This window comes from Phyllostomus hastatus, unplaced genomic scaffold, assembly GCF_019186645.2.
Source record: "Phyllostomus hastatus isolate PE091 unplaced genomic scaffold, TTU_PhHast_1.1 phas_contig_16, whole genome shotgun sequence".
NCBI classification, from domain to species: Eukaryota; Metazoa; Chordata; class Mammalia; order Chiroptera; family Phyllostomidae; genus Phyllostomus; species Phyllostomus hastatus.
In genome coordinates, this window is record NW_025333643.1 from 14,655,382 (window position 1) to 14,678,847 (window position 23,466).

The 23,466-nt window shown below is 38.5% G+C and overlaps 1 protein-coding gene across 33 annotated transcripts in view; it reads left to right on the plus strand.

Annotated features, from left to right (window-relative positions):
* Positions 1 to 11,495: 11,495 nt before the first annotated feature.
* LOC123814288 (sarcolemma associated protein) overlaps positions 11,496 to 23,466 on the plus strand; it is a 154,344-nt gene continuing 142,373 nt past the window's right edge. For 31 of the 33 annotated variants that reach the window (XM_045831977.1, XM_045831973.1, XM_045831993.1 and 28 more), the window contains exons 1-2: positions 11,496 to 11,642; positions 11,842 to 13,136. In XM_045831977.1, the coding sequence (XP_045687933.1) occupies positions 12,939 to 13,136 (198 nt within the window). In that variant the 5' untranslated portion in view covers positions 11,496 to 11,642; positions 11,842 to 12,938. Of the gene's footprint in view, positions 11,751 to 11,841; positions 13,137 to 23,466 lie in introns of all 33 variants that reach the window. The other 2 variants (XM_045831974.1, XM_045831975.1) reach the window with 2 other exon arrangements.

The following is a 23,466-nucleotide window of genomic DNA, read 5'->3' on the forward strand; positions in this document are numbered from 1 at the left end:
TTATTAGCTTTGGTTGCTTATCTGCTCTGCTTCCCCATCCTACCTGAGACTTTCTTCTTCAACAGTTATTTTCATTCTCACAGGTACCACCATATGTTTCCAATAATTTTCATAGGCTTAAATTGGCCAGGGTTAGATTTTGTTGCTTGCCAACCCTGTATCCTAAACAATGACAGTAGACTCAAAAAAATATTTGCTTTCAGAAACACTTGCCCAAGCAGAACTGTGACTTAGGCTGCATAGAAAAATGTTGGGTCTCAATATATTCTTCCATAAAGCTAAATGTAGAAGTGCTTTTCAGGTTCATCACTCTGCTGTTCAGTTTAACCTATGACATTCCACTTTCACACTCCCAGAAGTGACTGTTCCTGGAAATGAAGGACAATCTTTCTGTTATCTGTAGCTTTTAGAAATATCCCCAGCATGGGGGTACCACTTAGTGGTTATTTTAACTCCATTTTCCCCAAACTGCTCCATCTGTACTGTTACAGTGTTGAAATACAATCTGATCTGAGCACAAAGGATCAGGGTGGGCTCCCTGATTGATTGACTCTAGGGCCTTCTGCCAGCAGGAAGTGAAGACACCATTTATAGATTGTCTTTCCTGACAATCTATTCCTGGTTTCCTAAGAAGACTTTTGGAAGGAACTCACACATATGCAAGAATGGCATTCAGATACTGTAGTCTGAATCTGCATATAGGGAAAAAATCATAGGAGCATAATCATCTGCAAAGAGGTTCCCAAGCTCATGCTGAAAACAGCTTTCTCTTTCTTAAATTTTTACTTTAATATTATTTAAAATAATCTAACTATATACTACATGTAACTATATAGTCTATATAATTATAGTTTATAGTTTAGTATTTTAAAAACATTATTACATAGCATTTAGCTTCTCATTAGTTATTCAAGAACAAGTCTTTGTATAGCCAAAGATCCAAGCAATTAACAAATTGTTTTTGTGCCTACTATGTGCCAGGCACTGTACAAGTTACTGGAGAAAAGTAGGAAAGAAAAACAGACAGGGTCCTTACATTACATTACATTATCTTACAATACTTACAGTTCAGAGGGAAACAAACATTAAAAATGTTATCTTCATGCCCCATTACAAATTGTTACTAGTGCTATGAATAAGAAGAGTAGACTACTTTATTCAAAACAAATAGTTTCCATAATTCCAAGTGAATTTCTTTAAAGAATCTTCCCCTCTATTCCCCCTGTCCCCCCTATTCCATTAGCCTAAAAATGCTCTGTAGGACATCCAGTCAAGATGGCAGCATAGGTACACATGGCTTACCTCCTTGCACAACCACATCAAAATTGCAACTAAACTACAGAGCAACCATCACTCAGAACTGTCCAAAATTGAGTTGAATGGAAGTCTGAGAACTATGGGATTAAAGAAACCACATCCATTTACAATGGTAGGTGGGCAGAGAAGCAGAATGCACTTGTCCTACATACACACGTGGTGGATAAAAATTGGGGAGGGATATCTTGGGAACGAGGGGTCCCAACCCCACACCAGGCACCCCAGCCCAAGGTTCCAGTGTCAGGAAGATAAGTCCCCATAATTTCTGGGTGCAAAAATCAGAGGTGATTGAGTCAGTGGAAGACATGTTTGGAGTCCCAAACAGTAACCCTTAAAAAACCAAAACATGGACTTACTCAGACTCATTCTCTCTGAGCTCCAGCACCAGGATAGCAGATGGAAAGGCATACAGGGACAAACTGAAGTGTCTGGCATAAAAGCCAGAACTGGGGGACAGCTTTCTCCCAGACAGAAAGGCAGGCAGAGGCCATTGTCCCTTTCTGAGCCCTCCTCCCACAGATCCACACAGCCAGTCATACGTGAGACTCCATCAGCCTGGCTAACACTCTTTGCCCTGCCTTGGAGATCCCTTGAGACTCTGTCCCATCCAATTTATGGCCCTATCCAAGCTGTTAATGGTGATTTTTTTTCATATAAATAGTCTTGGTTCATGCTTCAAAACTTCCTAATTCCTCTCAAACAAACAACAGCTAGCCCCAGTGAGCCCCCAGCCCCATACCTCTTTTGAAATGGCCCCAGGCTCAGAACTAGCAGCAGCCAGCTTACATTCACAGCTTGGCTTCTCCTGGGGATCTCCAGGCACAGCACAAGTAACAGCCATCTCAGATTGCTTTATAGCTCAGGCAGGATGGTCCCGGGCAGAACACAAGTAGGGGCTGACTTGGCCTGTACATCCCTGGAAACCCCAGAGCCTACACACCCAGTGGACAGCTACAGACCATGTTGGGGCACCACCACCATTCCCTATACAGCTGATCATCCATGGAGGGCAGAGATTGGTGATCAGTGGTCAAAGCCAGTCCTCGCAGTTGACTGACCAGGGTAAATCCCTCCCATTGACCTGCCAACAATAATCAAGGCTTAACTACAAGAGGAGGGTGTATTTAGCCCACATGAAGGGTGCACCTCGAGTATGCAGGCCATGCCACTGGGACCTATAGGACACCTCCTACATTAGGCCACACAGAGTCATAGCAATTCTATCTAATACATAGAAACAACCACAGGGAGGCTGCCAAAATGCTGAGACAAGGAAACATGGCCCAAATGAAAGAACAGATCAAAACTCCAGAAAATGAACTAAATAAAATGGAGATAAGCAATCTATCAGATGCAGAGTTCAAAACACTGGTTCTAAGGATGCTCAAGGAATTTAGTGAGGACCTCAAGATCATAAAAAAGATCCAGCCAGAAATGAAGGATACACTAATTGAAATCGAGAAAAATTTATAGGGAATCCACAGTATAGTGGATGAAGCTGAGAATCAATTCAATGATTTGGAACATAAGGAAACAAACAAACAAACAAACAAACAAACAAACATACAAAAATAATCACAACAATGAGAGGGGAAAAAATTAAAAAAAAACCCAAACCAAACCAAAACAAAAAAAAAACAAGGATAGTGTGAGCATCCTCTGGGACAGCTTCAAGTGTTCCACCATTCGCATTATTGGCGTGCCAGGAGAAGAAAAGAGCAAGAAACTGGAAATCTCTTTGAAACAATGATGAAAGAAAACTTCCCTATTTTGGTTAAGGAAATAGACACGCAAGCCCAAGGAGCACAGAGAGTCACAAGCATGATGGATGCAAAGAGGCACACTCCAAGACACATCATAATTAAAATGCCAAAGGTTAAAGATAAAGAGAGAATCTTAAAAGCAGTGAGAGAAAAGCAGTTAGTTACTTACAAGGGTATTTCCATGAAACTGTCAGCTGATTTCTCAAAAGATACTGTGCAGGCTAGAAGGGATTGGCAAAATATATTCGAAGTCATGATAAGCAGGGACCTACAGCCAACACTATTCTAACCAGCAAAGATTTCATTTACAATTGAAGGGCAGATAAAGAGCTGCCCAGACAAGAAAAAAACTAAAGGAGTTTAACACCAAAACAATTTTATATGAAATGTTAGAGGGACTTATTTAAGAAAAAGAAGAAAATCAAAATTATGAACAATAAAATGGCAATAAATACATATCTACCAACAATGAATCTAAAAAACAAACTAAGCAAACAAGAACAGAGACAGAATCATGGATATGGAGAGCATTTTGATAGTTGCCAGAAGGGTGGGGTGTGTGGAGGAATGGGTGAAGAGGTGAGGGGATTAAGAAGTGCAAATAGGTAATTACAAAATAGCCGTGGGGATGTAAAGTATACTATAGGAAATGGAGTAACCAAAGAATTTATATGCATAATCCATGGATATGAACAATGGTGTAGGGATTGCCTGAGGGAGTAGGGGGTGCTGGGTAGAGAGGAGCAAAGGGGGAAAAATTGGGACAACTGTAATAGCATAATCAATAACATATAATTTTAAAAATAAATGGTCTGTAAATATATCTACACAATCCTGGTGAAAAAAAACTATAAAAGAGCTAGTGCCCCTTTCAGAACAAAACCTAGGGGTTCTGCATTTAATTTCTCATTGCATTAAATGTAATGTTTTCAAAGCCAAGTAGAAGAGGAAAATCACTCAGACTTAATGTCCTAACAGATAAAAGACCACCATTTAAAAGGCAAATATAAATGTGGAGATGTGTACACATTTTCTGCTGTAATAAATTCCCACAAATTTAGTGGTATAAAACAATACAAACTTATTATCTTAAACTTGTATAAGTCCATGAGGTCTCACTAAGCTAAAATTAAGGTGTTGGCAGAACTGAATTCCTTTCTGAAAGCTCTAGGAAACTATCAGTTTCCTTGCCTTTTTCCAGCTTCTAAAGTCTTCCTTCATTCCTTGGTTCTTGGCCCTCTTCTTCCTTCATCTGCAAACACAGCAACAGGTTGAGTCTTCATGTCATATCTCTCTGTCCTGACCTCTCCCTCCCTCTTCCACTTTTAAGGGATCATGTGATTTAAACTAGCTTCACTCAGATAATCTAGGATAATTTCCCCATTTCAAATTTTATACCTTTAATCATACCTGCAAAATCTCCTTTGCTTAACATCAGGTGCTCAGGATTAAGACATGGGCATCTTTGAGGTATCATTATCCTGCTTACCACAGAAGGCATAGAAAATGTTTTTGTTAAAGGTGAAAAAAAGTAGTGATATTTCCTTCTGTGTGGATAAAGCAATAGGGACAAGATGATACCATTTTTGTCTGTCGCACAAAACTGCTTATAGTGATTATCTTTGTGCAGTGGAACTATGGGTAATTTTTATTTTTGTTTTCTAAGTTTTGTACATTAAAAATAAAATACTTTCAAAACCATATATTGTGGTTATTTAGGAGAACATACTATTATTAAGAAATGCATGCTATTTTGGAATAAAGTGTAATGATGTCTGCAACTTCATGTCAAAGAGTTCTGGAAACACATACATAGAAAGATAAGAAAAATATGGCCAAATGATAACAACTTTGAATCCAGGAGGGATGGATATTTATTTATTTATTTATACAGATAAATATATATTTATGGAGATATATATATTTATATATAAATAACATAAGCCTCTCTGATATTTTAATTGGTCAGTTAATGTATAAATATATGCATTGTAATTTTATTTCAATTTTCCTATACATTTGAAAATTTTTATAATAGAAAGTTATAATAAATGTAAAATTTTAATGGACACAGATTCTATATTTTATTCTCATCATTATCGTCAAGAATAACTTTAGCATCTAAGCTAGAAGGGATGATAAATTACAAAATCAAGGCAAGTTTTCTTCTGCAATTAACTTTGCCACTGATACCAACTTATATAACTAGATCCCCAGAAATGGGGAGATGGATCTGTCTGGTTTCATTGAAAAAGGTCTCAAAGACCTCTGAGAAATCTATCCATTCTCCAAAGTATAGCCATTTGGTGAGATGCTGTTGACCATTATCAGTGACAGTGTTGTATAGTAGTGACAGGAATGCATTTCTCTAAAACAAAAGCTCTGATGGAGCTTACTAAAAGGAAACAAATACTTATATTTAAACCATGATTCAAAAATGTCATAGTTTTTCCGGAACAAAGAATATACTTTAAAAATATCTATTTTACTTGATACTTTCATAGAGACATGAAGGAAAAGAGAGAAAGGGAGATCAAGAATGAGAGAGAGACAGAGAGAGAGAGAGAATCAATTTGTTTTTCCACTCACTTATGCATTCATTGGTTGATTCTTCTGTGTGTCTTGAAACCACAACCTTGGAATATCAGGACAATGTTCTAATCAACTGAGCTACTTAGCCAGGGCTTTAAAATATATTTTTAAAATCACTAGATGAACAAAACTACCACATATGAACTCTCTCTGATGTTTTAATTGGTTATTTAATTAAGTTATTTAAAAACAAACTCAGGTATACCAATGAAAATTCAGAAAGAAAATGCCTTATATGGCTTTCTGACCCATCCTTTTTTTTTTCTTAAGCATTTGCTGAATTCCAAGTAACATTCTTAAATTGATTATTAAAAGTAAGAAAAACACTTCCAGTAATCAAAAGGGAACTTATGCAAAAATAATAAAAATAAATATAATTTCTTCCCTTTTTCCCCCCAATACTGTCTTTTTACTATTGACATAAAGTATTTATCACATTTAGGAATAATATTGACATAAAATATTTATCACTTTTTCATTTTTAATAAATAATATGGCATTTTTTAAAGGGTGTGCCTCATGTGGCTTAGAAAAACATCTGGAAGGACATAGCTTACAAACTGTTAACAGCGGTTAGCTCTAGACTCAGGATTTATGATGAGGCTAGAGAAGACTTACTTTTCCTTACTATGCTTATTTGAATATTTGCAATGAATGTGTACTAGTTTTATCAATTCCCTCCCCTCCAAATACAGTAAAGATTAAAAAAAAACAGCATGTACTTTAGATCTAGCATGGTGATTTACAATCAATCACTGAACCTCTTTAGTTCTCAGTTTTCCTACATATAAAATGGCATTCATACCACATAGCGATGTCATGAGAAAAATGCCTTATAATGTGGCAAATACACATTCAATAAATGTTCCTTCTCTGAGCCTCAGGTTCTTTGCCTACAAAATGAGGGAGCTAGATTAGTTTTCTGTGATCCTTTTGACAGTATTCTGATACCCTCTTTTTATGTTCACAGAAAAAGATTGCTGGTTGAAAAAGAAAAGTCTTTACTTGTCTTCAGGTAATTATTATTCTTTTATTTCCTGTTGAACCAGGAAGCCAAAAACAGATGAGCAGCACTTCTGGAATGTTTGGGCCACTCCACCCTGGGCACCTGGGAAATTACAGGGTATTTCTACTCATTAGAATCTCCCTGATGAGGAGAGCCTTCCTTATTGGGAAAAGGATCAAACTTCATTTTAATAAGCCAATGTGTGCCATTAAGATATTATATACTCTCAATTTTAACCTTTGACTATCCAGTCCTTCTCTTTAATTAGTTTGCTTACCTGTACTTCCAATCCAACTCCTCCTCTTAAGCAGTTATGCAAGTGTTCCATAATTCATTATATCAAATGTCATTGGTTAAAGTCCAATTAGATCATTATTACTTAGGGAGTGTTGCATTTTAAGTAAGTTGAAAGGGTTGTCTCCTACACATCTGAAATGCTAATAATGCCTGTCTTTCATTGTATCAGGGTAATAAATTTACAATTCTCTGCTTTTCTAAGATTGAAAATAGCATGATTCATAGCAGTACTAATAGCTATTTGTCTAGTGTTCTTTTTAAAATTTACAAAAAAGAGGAAAAAAGGTAAAAATAAAAAAGGGAGCTGCAACAGTGGGAAATACCATCACTCCAAATTTCTTAAAATATGATGTTTTTATTTAATTAACATATTGTATGGATATAGAATCATAGAGAATGACACCCACATGGCTTAGAATTCTAAATATCTCATACATGAGATTTCTTAAGTTTTTTCTGTGCCTGCTGAATACCAGTGGGTGAAGAACGCCTTCAATGTCATTTTGGCATTTCCAACACCCTGCATAGTTTGGTAGGATCCCTTACCCTGCCAGGTTAAAGCAATCCCAGATTTTCTTGCAGAAAATGCCTATTCTGATTGTTTAACATTAATTTTAAGAGGTATTGTAGTAGAACTGAACATATAGAGATACTTTTTGTTTCCACATACATGAACAAGTTTCTCTATAGACAGATTAGGGATAATACAACTTGCTCCTTCCTGTATGTGGCAAGCTGGGAGAGTTCTTCCTCTTAGTAATAATAATAAAAACTAATATTCTCTGAATACCTACTATTTTCCAGGCATCATGGTGATCACTTTGTCTTGTGTTATTTTATCTTACCCTCATAAGGCTCTGTGCGCTATTATCTACTCTTTTCAAATGAGGATATGAAACTCAGAAAAGCTAAATAATTTACCATTTACAGTGCTGGTAAATGGTGATGCAATATTTGATTTTGAAACTTTGATTTTTACTACTCTACTTTGACCTTCTAGGAAAAAGATGGGAATGTTCTAAAATCTTTGGGTTGCCTCCAAGTCCTTCAGCAATTAAAACCATGCCTTTATGCCTTTCTAGTTGACCCCCATGCCTCATGCTCCAGTAACACAGAATACTTGTAATACCCCTAAAGTCCTATTGTCTCAAGTTTCTGGGTTTTCTTTGCTTAAAATTTTGTTATCCCACTGCTACCAGAGTAGTGGCCTACTTCTACTAACTTTTCAAATCTCAGTTTAACCTGTTCTACCATACTTCCATTACTCTTTTTTAAATAATTTTTTTATTTTTCAAACAGTTGACATACAATATTATATTAGTTTCAGGTGTGCACCTGGGTGACTAAACATTAGATAATTTACTAAGTGATATCCTGATAAATCTAGTATGCACCTGTCACCATATATAGTTATTAGAATATTATTGACTATATTCCCTACATTGTACTTTAGGTCCCCATGATTATTCTGTAACAACCAATTTGTTCTTAATACCTTCACCTTTTACACCCATTCCCCCAACAACCCTCCCTCGGGCAACTGTCAAAATGTTCTCTGTATCTATTAGTCTGTTTCTGTTCTGCTTCTTTGTTTATTTTGGTTTTTAGATTTATTTTTTGATAGATATGTATACATTGCCATTTTATTGTTGTTATTTCTTCTTCTTCTTCTTCTTCTTCTTCTTCTTCTTCTTCTTCTTCTTCTTCTTCTTCTTCCTTCTCCTCCTCCTCCTCCTTCTTGAGCATGAGACAAGATAGACCATTGGTAATGAAAAGTCATTTGTACAGCTTGAATGGCCCTGCAAGTGTGGTGAAACAGGGTCTCAGGGAATCACCAAAGTGGGGAAACAATGATAGTCAAGTTGATAGAGACTCTGTACAGGGAGTGCTCATGAAAAAAATCAATGGCCCCTGCCAGAACTTTTGTTTGAGAAAAAGCTGTCTTTCTAGCACTTGCCCTGGTGCCATTCAGTTCCTTCCTACATGTCCCTGGTGGCTTTCAAGCTGCTGCCCCAGTGCTGGAGCTCAGAGGGGCAAGTCAGAGTAAATCCCTTTGCAGGCCCTTTAAGGGAAACTGTGTGCAACTCCAGTAGCCTTTTGACTCACAGCCTCAATCTCCACTGGTTTTCACAACTAGAAGTTATGGAGACTTCTCTTCCTGGCACTGGAACTCTGCGCTTGGGAGCCTGGTGTGGCTGGGACCCCCTTGTTCTTCAGAGGGACCTCCACAGCTGAGATGTCCCTCTTGATTTTTATCTACCACACATGGGTGTGGTACCAGCTCATTCTGTCTCTGCCCCTCCTATCAGTCTCCATGCAGCTTCTTTAAATCCCTAAGTGTAGGACTTCTATTCAGCTATATTTCAGGCAGTTCTGAATGATGGTTGTTCTGTAGTTTAGTTGTAATTTTGACATGGTCATGGGATAATATGAGTACCCTGTTTACTTATGCTGCCATGTAGGCCATAAGTTCCATTACTTTTGATATACTCATTATGGCGAGGATCGTATTGTGTCATCACCTAAATTGTGAGAAACTCAAGGGAGTCTTTTTTTTTTCATTGTTGTAGTTCCAGTGCCTTTCAATGTATCTGTGGCACAGTAGGCATTCAATTAAATATTTATAGAATGCATACATGAAAGAATGCATAAATGGCTTTTAAATCGATGCACAGAACTCATTAGAAATGCGTAGATGGATCTACATTACTTTATTCCACATAAGCATAAAAGTTACTTGAAATAAAACTTTTCAGCTTCTTATTTTAAACTTTTCAACATATCCTTATTTTTCTCTAGAATAAAGTATGTTGAACACAGTAATAGTTTAATACATATTTGCTGAATTAGTGAAGAGTCTTAGAAAAGTAGGCAAGTTCTTTATAACCTACCACATATTCTTCTCTCCAGACTTTATGCCACTCCCTCTTCATCCAGTAGTAATGAGGGACAGTATGTAATTTTCATTCATGTATGAAATATTTATTGAGTCACTGGTAGGAGTCAAGCACATTGGTTTATTGTTTCAAATAGCTTTGTTCTTTTTCTTGCTATTCCTTCTTTCTGAAAATTTATGATAATGAATAGTCAGTAAATATCATATTTATTGTGGTTTTCCTGCCTTCCTTCAGTTTTGTTACCTCCCTTAGAAGGCTGCTCCTTGATTTCTTCAGCATCACATGCTTGCCTCCATCTTTTAGCCCTTATTACATCAAAGTAATCTCTATCTGAATTTGCCATCCCTCATACCCTCATCCTTATCCCACAATACCCAGATGTGCTCTCAGAGGGAAGGATTTGGGGTTTTGTTCACCTTATATGTCCCCAGGGCCCAGCACAAAGTTTAGGACAGAGCCAAAGCCCTATATATTAATACTGGAATGAAGACTAGCTACTCTTTATTGAGTAACGTGGATAATTACCTTGAATTCTCATAATAACAGGTGAGTTATGAATTATCTTCATGTTATAGATTAGAAAACCAGGCTTGAAAAGGTTTGGAAACTTGCCCAAGGTGACAGTGGTAGAGTCTGTTGTCACAGGAGTTTGATGAAGCCACCATTGATTCTATGTAAGACTTTTTTTCCATCATCTTTTCTGGAAATTTTCTTCAAGACTTTGCAGTTTTTTTCTTCTTGAGATCATATGATGTCTCACCTACCTTAATATAATGAGTGGGGGAAATTTCATATAGGAAATTTTTCATATTGGAAATTTTTCAGACCTCTCTGGAAGGAATAGCACTTTATTTTATTTTTAATTTAATTTTTTAAAGGTTTTATTTATTTTTAGAGAGAGGGGAAGGGAAGGAGAAAGAAAAGGAGAGAAACATCAATGTGTGTTTGACTCTTGCACACTGCCAACTGGGGATCTGGCCTGCAACCCAGGCATGTGCCCTGATTGGCGATGGAATTGGTGACTCCCTCAGTTTGCAGGTCAGCACCCAATCCACTGAGTCACATCAGCCAGGGTAGGCGCATGATTTTAAACTTGCTTAATCACACTCCTGCTGGAGTAAAATCAGTGTTGGAACCCTGGGGTAAAATGATAAGTCTATTGAGAAGATAGGTCAACAAAACGGAATACAGGGACTAGGAAAAGAGTTTTTCTCAGCACATGATACACAATGGGAAGACTTTAGCAGGGGAGAATGGATTCTCTCATGCACAAATTCTAGGACTTGTGGGAAATTGGTTTCTTAATCCTAAGGCAGCTGTGGGAAAACTACCACCCACAGATAAAATTAATAACATCTCCTTTGGACAGGTGTGTTCTCTTTGCTTGTTGGTTTTTTCAACGAGGGTTATAGTGAGTAAAATTTAGTGCAAGTTGGCGCCTTCCTACCAACATGGTAAAGTAGGAAGTTGACACGTTTTATAAACCTTCAGTGGGTCAAATTTTTTCTTGCCCTTAACCAAAATGGTCATAGAGTTTTGCTCCATCGTTTGAAGCTTCCGGCCCTTAACTAAGATGGCGTCCGGAGTTAAAAATTAGTTTGCCCTCTTTTCTGCCCCTGACCATCATGGTTTCCACGGCGTCGATCACGTGATGTCCTCACACTACGGCGCGGGAGAGGGGTTAAGAGGACCCTTGAAGGGTGCGCGTTCCCGTGCCTGTGCACCCGGTAGGTTTCAGTCAGAGTCACTATGGCGGCGGGCGCTGGCAAGGTAAGCTGAGGCGGCGGCAAGGGAAACTGGACCTGTCCTGTCCTGGCGTCCGGACTTCAAATCCCCGCAACCGGTCCGGGGAGAGGCCAGCCGAGTTTGCGGCCAATAGTGAGAGCTGGAGGGGGGCGGGTTGAGGGGGTCGAGAGCTGAGGCGGGCACCGGCGCTTGACGGCCGTTTGTTTTGGTGTTTCTTTACCAGGTCGGAAAGTTTCCTGCCTCGCCTGGCACTGCTTGAGCGTGTCCCACCCGCCGAGAGTGGTGGAGGCTGGGGCGGGCTCAGCCCGGGGCCTCCAGGCCTCTCCCCGAACCTTCGGGCCAGCCTCCCTCCCCCACCTCTTCGCCCGCCTGGAGCTGGGGCTGCTGTCCCTGAGATGCGACCCTCGCTGGGGCGACCCTGAGAAGAGGCGGCCGGTGTGCTGACCGGTAGCCAAGAGCCCAGGCGTCCAGGGATCAACTTCTTGCGGGCGGGGACCCCCGAGTCTCCCCGGGGTCGCGCCTAGCTCGTTCAGCACCGGCCTGCTGAGCCGAATCCCCGCCCTGGTCGCGGGCACGCCCGCCAGGTGCCCGGGAATCCCTACACGGCCGCTCCCCGCGCCCCCGCGGGTCCCTGCACCCCGTGCCAAAGACCCCAGCCACCGCCGCCTCGGCTTGTGCCAGCCGAAGATCCCCTGCCACCTCCCGGCGGCCTCCGCACTTCTAGGGCAATGCAGACTGTCCCGCTGGCGGTCTAGACCCCCTCGGACCCTTTTGACCCTTCCGCTTCTGAGACCCTAGAGGACGGGTGGTGGCTGCCGGCTACACCGCCCTTCTCTCCGAAGGGACCTTCACGGCCGCATCGAACCGACCCTTCCTTCATGCTGCAGTGCTGCAACATTTCCGCCACCGAGGGGGGAAAAGCGGCCGCGATCCCAAACAAAACACAAGAATTGGTGTGTGACTCATCTGCTTGGATACCTCCAGTTCCCAAACTGTCTTCCAGGAGTTTTCTTGGCTGAAGCTGTCCGATGTTTGAGCCTTTTCTTCCCAGGGTAGAAGATGGACTGAAAGCTGCCAGTTGGAGACTTTTTGTGATCAGGGCCCTGCTGGGTTTTAAAGAAGGTGATGGGGCTTGTACTGGCTTGTCTTCCCACTCAAGTGAAGAGTTGTTGATGTTCACTGGTTATGCTTAAACAATGCGCAGTTTGTTTTAATATAAAATTTTGGGGGGGACAGGGGTATAGGCTTGTGAAGGGCAATCCGGATCCGGTGGAACTCCTCTTTGTCCCTTGGTAGGAGAGACACCCCAGTCTGTCCTCGATGCCGTCAGCCTTGGCCATCTTCACTTGCCGCCCGAACTCGCACCCGTTTCAGGAGCGTCATGTCTACCTGGACGAGCCCATTAAGATCGGCCGCTCCGTGGCCCGCTGTCGACCTGCGCAGAATAATGCTACCTTTGATTGCAAAGTGCTGTCAAGGAACCATGCTCTCGTCTGGTTTGATCACAAGACGGGCAAGGTAAAGTGACTACATTGTTTAACAACCATTACTTTTTGTTTCCCTTTGCTCTTCTTGCGATAGGGTATGCGGGATCCCAGGGTTTGCACCTAGAGCAGACTTCCAGCAAGGCCACAGAATCAACTTTTTGTGTGTCTGGTTCCAGTGGAAATTTAATTGAGGTGGTTGAATGGAAAACAGAGACGGTATTGTAATTAAATGTCTCGGAAGGGCGATGGCATCTTGATAATGTGGTCATTCCCAGTGAAATCCCAAACCCTAATTCGTTTAGGAAAACTAGTGAAGCTTGGCTTCTTGCTCTCAGTCTTTTTAGAAAGGTGAATTTGTAGTTCAGAGTTTGATTAAGCAAGCAGCAGTTCCCAAAGCAATGCGGGGAATCTGTGGCCATTATTACACTGGGTCTCAAGTGTCTGGTGAGATGTAGTTAACACGTAGCTTTTAGTTGAGTTTAAATCAGGGCCTGTCTAGTAAAGGCCATCATTGGTGTAAAGTTGAAAGATTTGATATGTATATAATATACCTATGAAGGAGTGATTTCCAATTATCAAAGCCGATTTAATTAGGCATGAATAACTGACTACATTTTCAGAGTTTTGTTTGCAAGTTGAGTGAACACATACCTATTGTTTTTGGAAATCACTTTTTGATGTTGCCTGCAGCACTTATTAAAAATACTTTATGCAGACTTACAGAGGTGCTATTTAAAACTCAGTGTTAGGAAATTAATTTATTTTCTGAAATTATATTAAATTCTATCAAGTATTGCATTACCTAGCTACAAAAGGAGGAATTTAGTGCTCCTTATTTTAAGTGCTACCATTTTTATGTTGGCACTCTGATTTACTCTACATGTGGGTGCTTATATTTTTAAGAATACAAGGAAAAAAATAAAGACCCTTTCAATTTTTAAAACTTTATATGTGTGAAGAATATGCTAAAAAGCTCATCTTTGTGCTTAAACCTCGGGTTTTAGTTGAGCTATGGAATCAATTCCAATTTAGAGCAAGTTATGTAAGACTAATAAGAATATCTCAGATTTCACCTCCTGACTTTTGCTCCCTCTTTTTGAGTTAAATGATTCTTTTTTAAAAGGGGGATTTAAATCATCAAGAGTAGTGCTTTGAAAGAAAAAAGAATCCTGAGCCTCAAAAGGAAGAAAGTAATACTCTGTTACTAATGAATTAAAGAATTATTATATAAATCATTTTCAAAGAAAGGAGGAAAAGATTGCCCAAGTGCTGTGTGCTTGCATAATACCTTTATCCTATTCTGTGTGTAGGATGAGAAATGAAAAGCATGTTTTTCGCCCTGGCTGGTGTGGCTCAGTGGATTGAGTGCCAGCATGTGAACCAAAGTGTCGCTAGTTCAATTCCCAGTCTAGGGCACATGCCTAGGTTGCAGGCCAGGTCCACAGTGCGGGGCACACGAGAGGCAACCACACATTGATGTTTCTCTCCCTCCTTTCCCCGTCTCTAAAAATAAATAAAGTTTTTTTAAAAAGTGTTACAAAAAAGTAGAAAAGTATATTTTTCTATATAACACCACATGCATTTACCTGTAAACAAACACTTTTTTGCCCTTCCTGGAAACCAAAAGTTCGGTTGCCAGAAAGATTTCATGGATTACCCATAATAATTTAAAGTGAATATTCATAGAACTCATCTTTCTATCAGTCAGATTCAAACATCATTTATCTGCTATAGTGCCTTAACTCAACCATTTTCACATTTTTGTCTGTTTATATCCCTGGGCAACAGTTACTATACAGTTTAATCAGATTACAAGTTTGCTTAAAGTACATACTCTGGAAATGCACATTTTTTACTTTGATTCAGTACTCAAAAGAGATTCAGATTTTTTTCTTTTGCTTATTTGCCAAACAGTGCTTACGTGGACATTGCTTTTCATGGTTATACTGAAACTCGCAAAATAAGTTATTTTAAGATGACCAAGACCAGATCAATAGTGAATGTTTATTGTATAAATTGTGATGGCATGTTAAAATTTTAAGTGGAATTTGTTATTAGAAAAACATCTTGAAAATGTACGCAACTTAGTTCTGCCATTTTCCTTCTTATTTCCACTTTATTAGTCAAATACTCAGAATATGAGGACACTCAGTACTTTAGGTGTAAATATAATTATTGGCTATTAAACCACCTAATCTAGTTAAATAACCTGTCAGATTTTGCCATATGATCAAATTAGTTTAGCAACTAACTATTTAAAATTTAAAATCAAATAGACTGGTTTTTATTGAGCATATGTTATGTGTCAGATACTGTGAGGTACACAGTTCCAAAGAAAACTCAATTTGACCAAATATTATTTATTGTTTTCTCTGTGCAATTACCAGTTCGAGGATTTCTGCTATAATTGTCTCATAACAAAAGTCCCTGGGCCATTCCCAGCAAATTCTTTTGTACAACTCAAGAATCCCCCCCTCCTTCTTTAAGCATCTCCTCAGGCAAGTTTTTTTCCCCAAACATCTGTAAGCCTCAGTTTTTCTTTTGGGATAATAATGGTACTTACTTTTGTTTTGAGGATTGAGATAATCATGTAAATCACTTAGCACCCTTTCTTGGACCTTATTAAGGGTTCAGTACTTAGGGAGAAGGGTGTTTGAGGTCAGGGGAAAAGGAACCATCTAGGAAGTTTTTGCAATTTGTTGTAGTGCTGTGGAGTCTTAGAAAGGTATGAGAAATATTTTTTCATGTGATGGCATATATAGAAGTAATTTTTTAAATTAGAACATACAAAGTTGAAAGCTTCATCCAAATTTGCACTTTACCTGGAAGGTGGCAAGTTGGGGTAATATGCCCTTCTGTTGATTTTCATTTGTGATTGTTGTGTTCTGCATTGGCCATTATGGGAGGCCCATTAAAATGTGGAAGAAATAATAAACATTTGAAACTTTCTGATTATTTAAGGATTGTTCATTATAGAAAATTTTCCACATGTAGGCACATGGCAATGTAGGTGACACTTTAAAAATATATATATTTTATTTCTTTTTAGAGAAGCAGGAAAGGGAGGGAGAAAGGGAGAGAAACATCAATGTGTAAGAGAAACACTGATTGGTTTCTCTCACTCGTGCCCCAACTGGGGGCTGAACCTGCAACCTAGGCATGTGCCCTGACCAGGAATTGAACTGGCAGCCTTTTGCCTTGTGGAATAGCACCCAACCAACTGAGTCACATTGGTCAGGGCCAGGTGACACTTTTTAATGCTAAGTTCATGGAATGTGTTATGATACTTAAAATCTGCATGTTGTAGTAGAGCGACTTTTTTTTTTGAGAGTGAGTGAGTCAGGGGGAGGGAGAAAGAAACATTGATTTGTTATTCCACTTATTTATGCATTCCTTGGTTGATTCTTGCAGGATGGGGGATCCCAAAAGATCCAGGAATTTACTTATAAAAAATTGTACATTTATTCTTACATGTTTAAACTTCAGTCACCTTCCAAGTACTCCCCATTTGATGCAATACACCTATTGAGGGATTTTTTCCACTGCTCAAAACAGTTTTTGAACTTGTTAATTTTGATGCCTTTTAGTGCTTCTGCTGTTATTTGTTCACCTTTTCCACATTTGCAAAACGTTTCCCTTTGAAGACTTTTTTCAGTCTGGGAAAAAAAAGGTTGTTGGGGCGAGATCAACTTAATAGGGAGGGCAGGGTTTAGGGGTCATGCCATTTTTGGTCAGAAACTGCTGAACACTCAGCAAGGTGTACACTGGTGTGCTTATAAATCACCTATCATGAAGTGGGTAAACATGTTGAAAGAGTCTTCAAAAAAAAATTCACTGAAGCCAAATGTAGCCTCTTAGAACAACGCCAGCTGGTACACTGAAATAGATAGGTTCCTATAACACTCACCTAGCAGGGGGAAGCCTGTACTGCCAGAGACCTGCCCTCCAGAAGATAATTCTGGGTTTTTTGGATCTTCCTTTGTAAATGCCCTAACCAGGGATTGAACTGGCAACCTTGGCATATTGGGATGATGCTCCAGCCAACTGAGCTACCCAGCCAGACCAAGGGTGACTGGTTTGCCACGAAGTGGACTTTAATAAGCTTTCCTAAATTATCTACTTAGGGATGTAGTAGTTGGATCCCTAACTACTAGGGATGTAGTAGTTGGATGTTATTGCCCTGCTTGGATGCTGGCCATATGTATCATCCTTTGTGGAGGTTAAGTTTTTCAAGTTAGAGAGTAGATGATAGATTGGTTATTAATCCTTCTATTGACTCAATGTACCACTGAAAAGCAAATCTATCCATATGCTGGTTATAAAGAAAGGATAATGAGTGGACAACCTCTTTATGATTTGGAAGGCCACCCCTGATTTGAGGCTTTCTGAGTAGGTGGTAGTCCAGTGGTTGACACAGTTATGAAGTCTATTTTTAGTCTTATTGTAGTAATAGTAGTAGTTGTTGTTTACTTCCAGTTTCACTTTTTTACTTAAATTCAACACATACTTTTGAGCACCTGTTCCAGCATGATCTGTTTTAGTGGAGGGCATGGCGAGGGGGAAGTAAATGGAAAGAACTTGTAAGAAATTGTTATTTCTTTTTTTTAGGGGATTATATATTAGGAAGGATGACTATATACCTTGAGAACAGTTAATTGAGATAAGATAGTATTATGTACGTTTAAATGGCAAGAGAGTGATAGTTATTTGAATTGGACTTTAAAATAAGAGGTGGATAAATACAAGTAAATAAAAAGTGCTTTCTGGGTTGTTTTTGTGTGAATTGAGGGGATGAGAGTGGAATAAAATAGGCAAAAGCAGACAATTTTAATGAGTTTGACATCTTCCAAACAAACACTGTGGAAACAAATTTTGTTGGATTGTAGAGTTCTTTTGGAGAGCAGCTATAGTGAACATCCATTCTGTGAGATGGTTTTATGTTTGTGCCTTATTTTTGTAGTTAGTTGTCAGACCCTGCAGGAGAGGGTCTCTGCCTTATATATGTTTCCTTTTATTTTGTGTAAAGCAGATGTTGGGTAACTAAAGTTGAGTAGATAGTATGGTGCCAGATTGTGGATTATCTTGATTACCAAACTAAGGACATGGACCCATAGGCTATGGAAAGCCAGGGAGAGTTCTGTGCAGAATACTGACATACCAAAACCAATTAAAAGTGATACAACAATATGTAGAGATCTGGAGCAAGGAAAAGTGAGTAACAACTTAACTAACACTTGTGGTGTACTACATACCATGCCCGTTCTAACTGCTTTACATGTTAATTTAATCCTTAAATAGGTGTTCAAGGTAGGTGTTTATTTTTCCCATACTAACCTATGAGGAAAGTAAGGCACAGGAAATTTAGGTTAGGTTAACTTGCCCAAGTTCACATAGCTAATAATGGTAGAGCTGGGATTTGAACTGAGGTATTCAGACTCTTGATTCTAGGGCCTAGAACCCAAGCTTTTAACCACTCTGTTATTCTGAGGCTTTGTAGCAGTTTAGGTGTGTCATTTTGTAAGGATATAGGCCAAATTCATAATAAGAATGAAAAATAATTAAATGGGGTACATGCAAGGGACCACTGCCTGGACCACGTAGCTGGCTGCAGGCAGGTTTTGGGAAAGATGGACATGGACCCCCTCTTCAAGTGCTAATGTCATTTCTTAAAAGATTGCCTCAGCTTAGGTTAGGATTTTCACACATGGATGAGTGCTGGATGCAAGGAAATAGAGGAAGATGCTAAATTTCAGTTACAAATTAGTGAAAATGTTCAGTTGGAAGATAGCTGGAGAGCCCATGGACCTTAGAGGTAAAGAAAACCTCGCTTAGGCTCTATATAGGCTTCCTAGAGGCAGCCTTTGGATTTCTGCTTAGATTATCCATTATTGTGCTCTTCCTACTTTTTGGGACAGCCATCTGCATTTCCTTGAATCCACTGCTGCCAGATTAAGAGACTTGCGGCCAAGATGGAGGCATAGGTAAACACACTTCACCTGTGAGCACAACTATAGCAAAAATTACAACTGAACTACAAAACAAAATCACTCAAATTCACCAGAAAATTGAAGCATATGGAAGGCTGACAACCAAGGATTTAAAGAAGCCACATTCACCTTGAATAGGCCATGCTACTAACACAGGGAGTCAAAGCACCTCTACTTAATATACAGAAACAAACACAGGGAGGCCACTAAATTGAGGAGACAAAGAAGTATGGCTCAGATGAAAGAACAGATCAAAGCTCCAGGAAAAGAACTAAAAGAAATGGAGATAAGCAACCTATCAGATGCAGGCTTCAAAACAATGGTTATCAGGATGGTGCAGGAACTCATTGGGTATTTCAATGGCATAAAAAAGATCCAGGCAAAAATGAAGGTTGCATTAAGTGAAATAAAGAAAAGTCCACAGAGAACCAACAGTGGAGGGGATGAAGCTGAGATTCAAATCAACGATTTGGAACATAAGGAAGAAAAAAAGCATTCAATCAGAACAACAAGAAGGAAAAATAATTCAAAAGAATGAGAATAGAATAAGGAGCCTCTGGGACATCTCCAAACTTACCAACATCCAAATCATAGGAGTGCCAGAAGTAGAAGAGGAAGAACAAGAAATTGAAAACTTATTCGAAAACATAATGAAAGAAAACTTTCCTAATTTGGCAAAGGAAATAGACATACAAGCCCAAGGAGCACAGAGAACCAAGCAAGATGAACCCACATCATAATTATAACGCAAAAGATTAAAGACGAATCATAAAAGTAGCAAGAGAAAAGCAGTTGGTTAAAACAGTTACCTACAAGGACGCTCCCATAAGACTGCCCCTTGATTTCTCAACAGAAGCTTAGCAGGCCCAAAGGGATTGGCAAAGAATTATTCAAAGTTATGAAAAGGAAGGACTGACAACCATGATTACCCAACAAAGCTATCATTTAGAATCAAAGGACACAGAAAGAGCTTCTCAGACAAGGAAAAACTAAAGAATTTTTTTACCACCAAACCAGTATTACTTGATTACCCAAAATGTTATAGGGTCTTCTTTAAGACCCCTTAAGAAGAAGGAAAAAAGATAAAAAATATGAATAATAAAATGGCAATAAATACATGCCTATCAACAATTGATTGTAAAAAATAAATGAAGATGCAGCAGAAACAGTCATAGATACACAGAACATTTTGATGATTGCAGATGGGAGGTTTGTTGAGGGGCTGGGAGAAGAAGGTGAAGGGATTAAGAAGTACAAGTTGATAGTTCCAGAATAGTCATGGGGGTATAAAGTACAGTATAGGAAATAAAGTCAATAATATTCTAATAACTATGTATGGTATCAGATGGGTACAAGAAATATCAGGATGTACATTTAGAAAGTTATGTAATGTCTAATCACTGGAGTGTATCCCTGGAACTAATATTATATGTCAACTTTAATTGAAAAATAAAAATGTTTTAAAAAATCTTGGTTGTTGCCCATTAATTTTTAGCACAATAATATGAACTCCATCTTCTTACTCTTCTTTTTCTTTTGCCCCAAACTCTGTGCAGTAGCTATATAACAGTGTTGACTGTTCCTAGAACAAGTGCCTTTTCTGCGGCTTTGTCTTGTTTTCCAAAATGACCTTTCCTCTTCATACCTTGAGACCCTGAGACCCTGACTCCCACTACCTGAAGAATTAGTTGGTTCTTCCTCTATATCCCATAGAATTTTGTATATTATTTTATTATGAGACACAGAAAACAAAATAACTATGATGCAAATATGTACTGTTGCCCTGCCAGATGTGAGCTCTTGAGAACAAGGGAATGGACACTACATAAATGTTTGAATGAGTGAAATGAGAAAAGTGGAGCAATTTGTATTTCTTTGAACCCTGATAAGGGTGAAAGGGCAGTAGGTTATTCGAGTTCTTAATCTGTGATCATGGACTCAATTACCAATAAGTAGTTTTTGTATAAATCATTATTTATTGGAAACTTGCAGTGTGCAAGACACTTTGCTAAGTGTTTCAGGATCAGATCATCTGTGGTTGGTAATGATAATTTTGCGTTATTACATATGTCTGTGTTTTCATGCAAAATAATACTTTTATTTTAAGGATTTTATAATAGAATGCTTTCTTATTTCACTTGATTTGTGTAACACTCTAAGGTAGGTAGAACAGCTACAGAATGGCTCCCTTTTATCCAAAGAGAGTTATGTTTAGAGGTTATTTGTACAAGGTCACCTATTAGGAACTATGGGAGTTGGAACCAGAATATAGATTTTTCTGAAAATAAAAGCCAGCTACTAGACATTTATTCTGAACTATATCAATATGTATTGAACAATTACTGTAATGAAAATCTGTCTTGCCTTCACTAGATTGCTCAGTTGTTTGGAGTGTCATCCCATGTACCAAAATGTTGTGGGTTCTGCTTTTGATCAGGGCACATACCTAGGTTGTGGGTTTGATTCAGGACACATGTTGGAGGCAACTGATCAATGTTTTTTCTGTCTCCTCCCCTCCCTCCCTCTCTCTATCCCCCTCCCTTCTCTCTCTAAAATCAATAAACATATCCTTGGGTGAGGATTAAAATATATATATATATATTTTTATATATTTATATAAAGAGAGAGATATATATTTTTTCTTTTTTAATTTTATTTAAATTGTTATTTAAATATATATTATATATAAAGAGATAATATATACATCTTTTTAAAATTTTATTTAAATTGTTGTTGCAGTACAATTTTCTATCTTTTACTCCCATCCCAACCCACCCACCCAACCCTCTCCTCCTCCCTCCTATTTCCATCCACCCCTAGTTTTTATCCATGTGTCCTTATACTTGTTCCTGTAAACCCTTCCCCTTTTCCCCTGAAATTCCCCTGAAATTCCCTCTCCTCTCCCCTCTGAACTCTGTCAGCCTGTTCTTTATTTTAGTGTATATATATCTTTTGCTCTCTTGAAAGATAATCTAAGCTATTATTTTTTGGATGCATAACTAAAATGCTTGTCATGTGACAGACTTTCCAAGATTGAGAGAATCTGAGTTAATTATTTCTCTGAGTTAACTAGCATTTAGTTAACTAAACATATCTCTACTACTCCTAGCAATAAATATATTTTTTCTTAGGCTTGCATTCAGGCAACTGATTTGGATTTGGGTATTCATGCAAATGAATGAAACAGCCTTGGAAAAATTTGTTTGCCAGAGAAATTTTTTATCCTTTAAAGAGAATAGCTGACAGATTAACTTTAATAAGTAAAGTTTATAGGTATTTGAACCCACGGAAGCTTTTGGTGATTAGTACTGTATCCTTTGTTAAATATACAGTTTTGGTTAGATTTTAAAGACCTAAGAAACATTGTTATACACACACACACACACACACATTTAAAGATTTTTACCTATTTACCTTTTTTCTTTTTTATAAATTTTTTTTTCGCATTTTTTATTGTTGTTTAAGTACAGTTGTCTCCATTTTCCCTCCACCACTCCCCCCTTACCTATTCACTTTTAAGACAGTGGAAGGGAGAGAAAGAAAAATCAGTGTGTAAGAGAAACAGTGATCAGTTGCCCTTTGCACAAACCCAACCAGAGACCTGGCCAGCAAACCAGACATATACCAGCTGGAACCCAAAATGACAACCCCTGGGTTTGAGGGATGACACCCAACCCACTGAACCACACTAGTCAGGGTGGAAACTTTGTTTTTTTTAAAAATTTATTTATATTAAGGTTTTTTTTTTTTAATTTATTTTTAGAGAGGGAAGGGAGGGAGAAAGAGAGAGAGAGACATCAATGTGCGGTTGCTGGGGGCCGTGGCCTGCAACCCAGGCATGTGCCCTGACTGGGAATCGAATCTGTGACACTTTGGTTCCCAGCCCGCGCTCAATCCACTGAGCTACGCCAGCCAGGGCTTATATTAAGGTTTTATCAATAATTTCAGGCTTATAGTTTTATCTACATTAATAAGTACTGACTTGTTCCAGTTGAGCCAAGCAGAAATGAATTTTCAATGTGGAGTTTTAAGCTGTTACTTCTTTTCTCATTTTTTACTTATACAAATAACTGGAATACATTCTCATAAAAATTCAAGCAATAGGGAAGTATAATGAGTGTATATATGTCTTCCTTCACATAGGTACCTCCCATCCTCTTCCCCTCCTCCAGAATTAACAGTTGTTATTATTTTATGTGACTTTCAGAACTTTTTCTGTGCATTTACCCACTTGGGTATGGAGATAAAGAAACGTTGTTTTTTTGTCCTTATTTGGTTTAAATAAGTAATCAGATCATAATTTAAAATGTGCTTTTTAGCTTGTAGCTTCAAGTGAATTGAGGTAAGCTATTCTGAAATGTGTTAATATGCTCT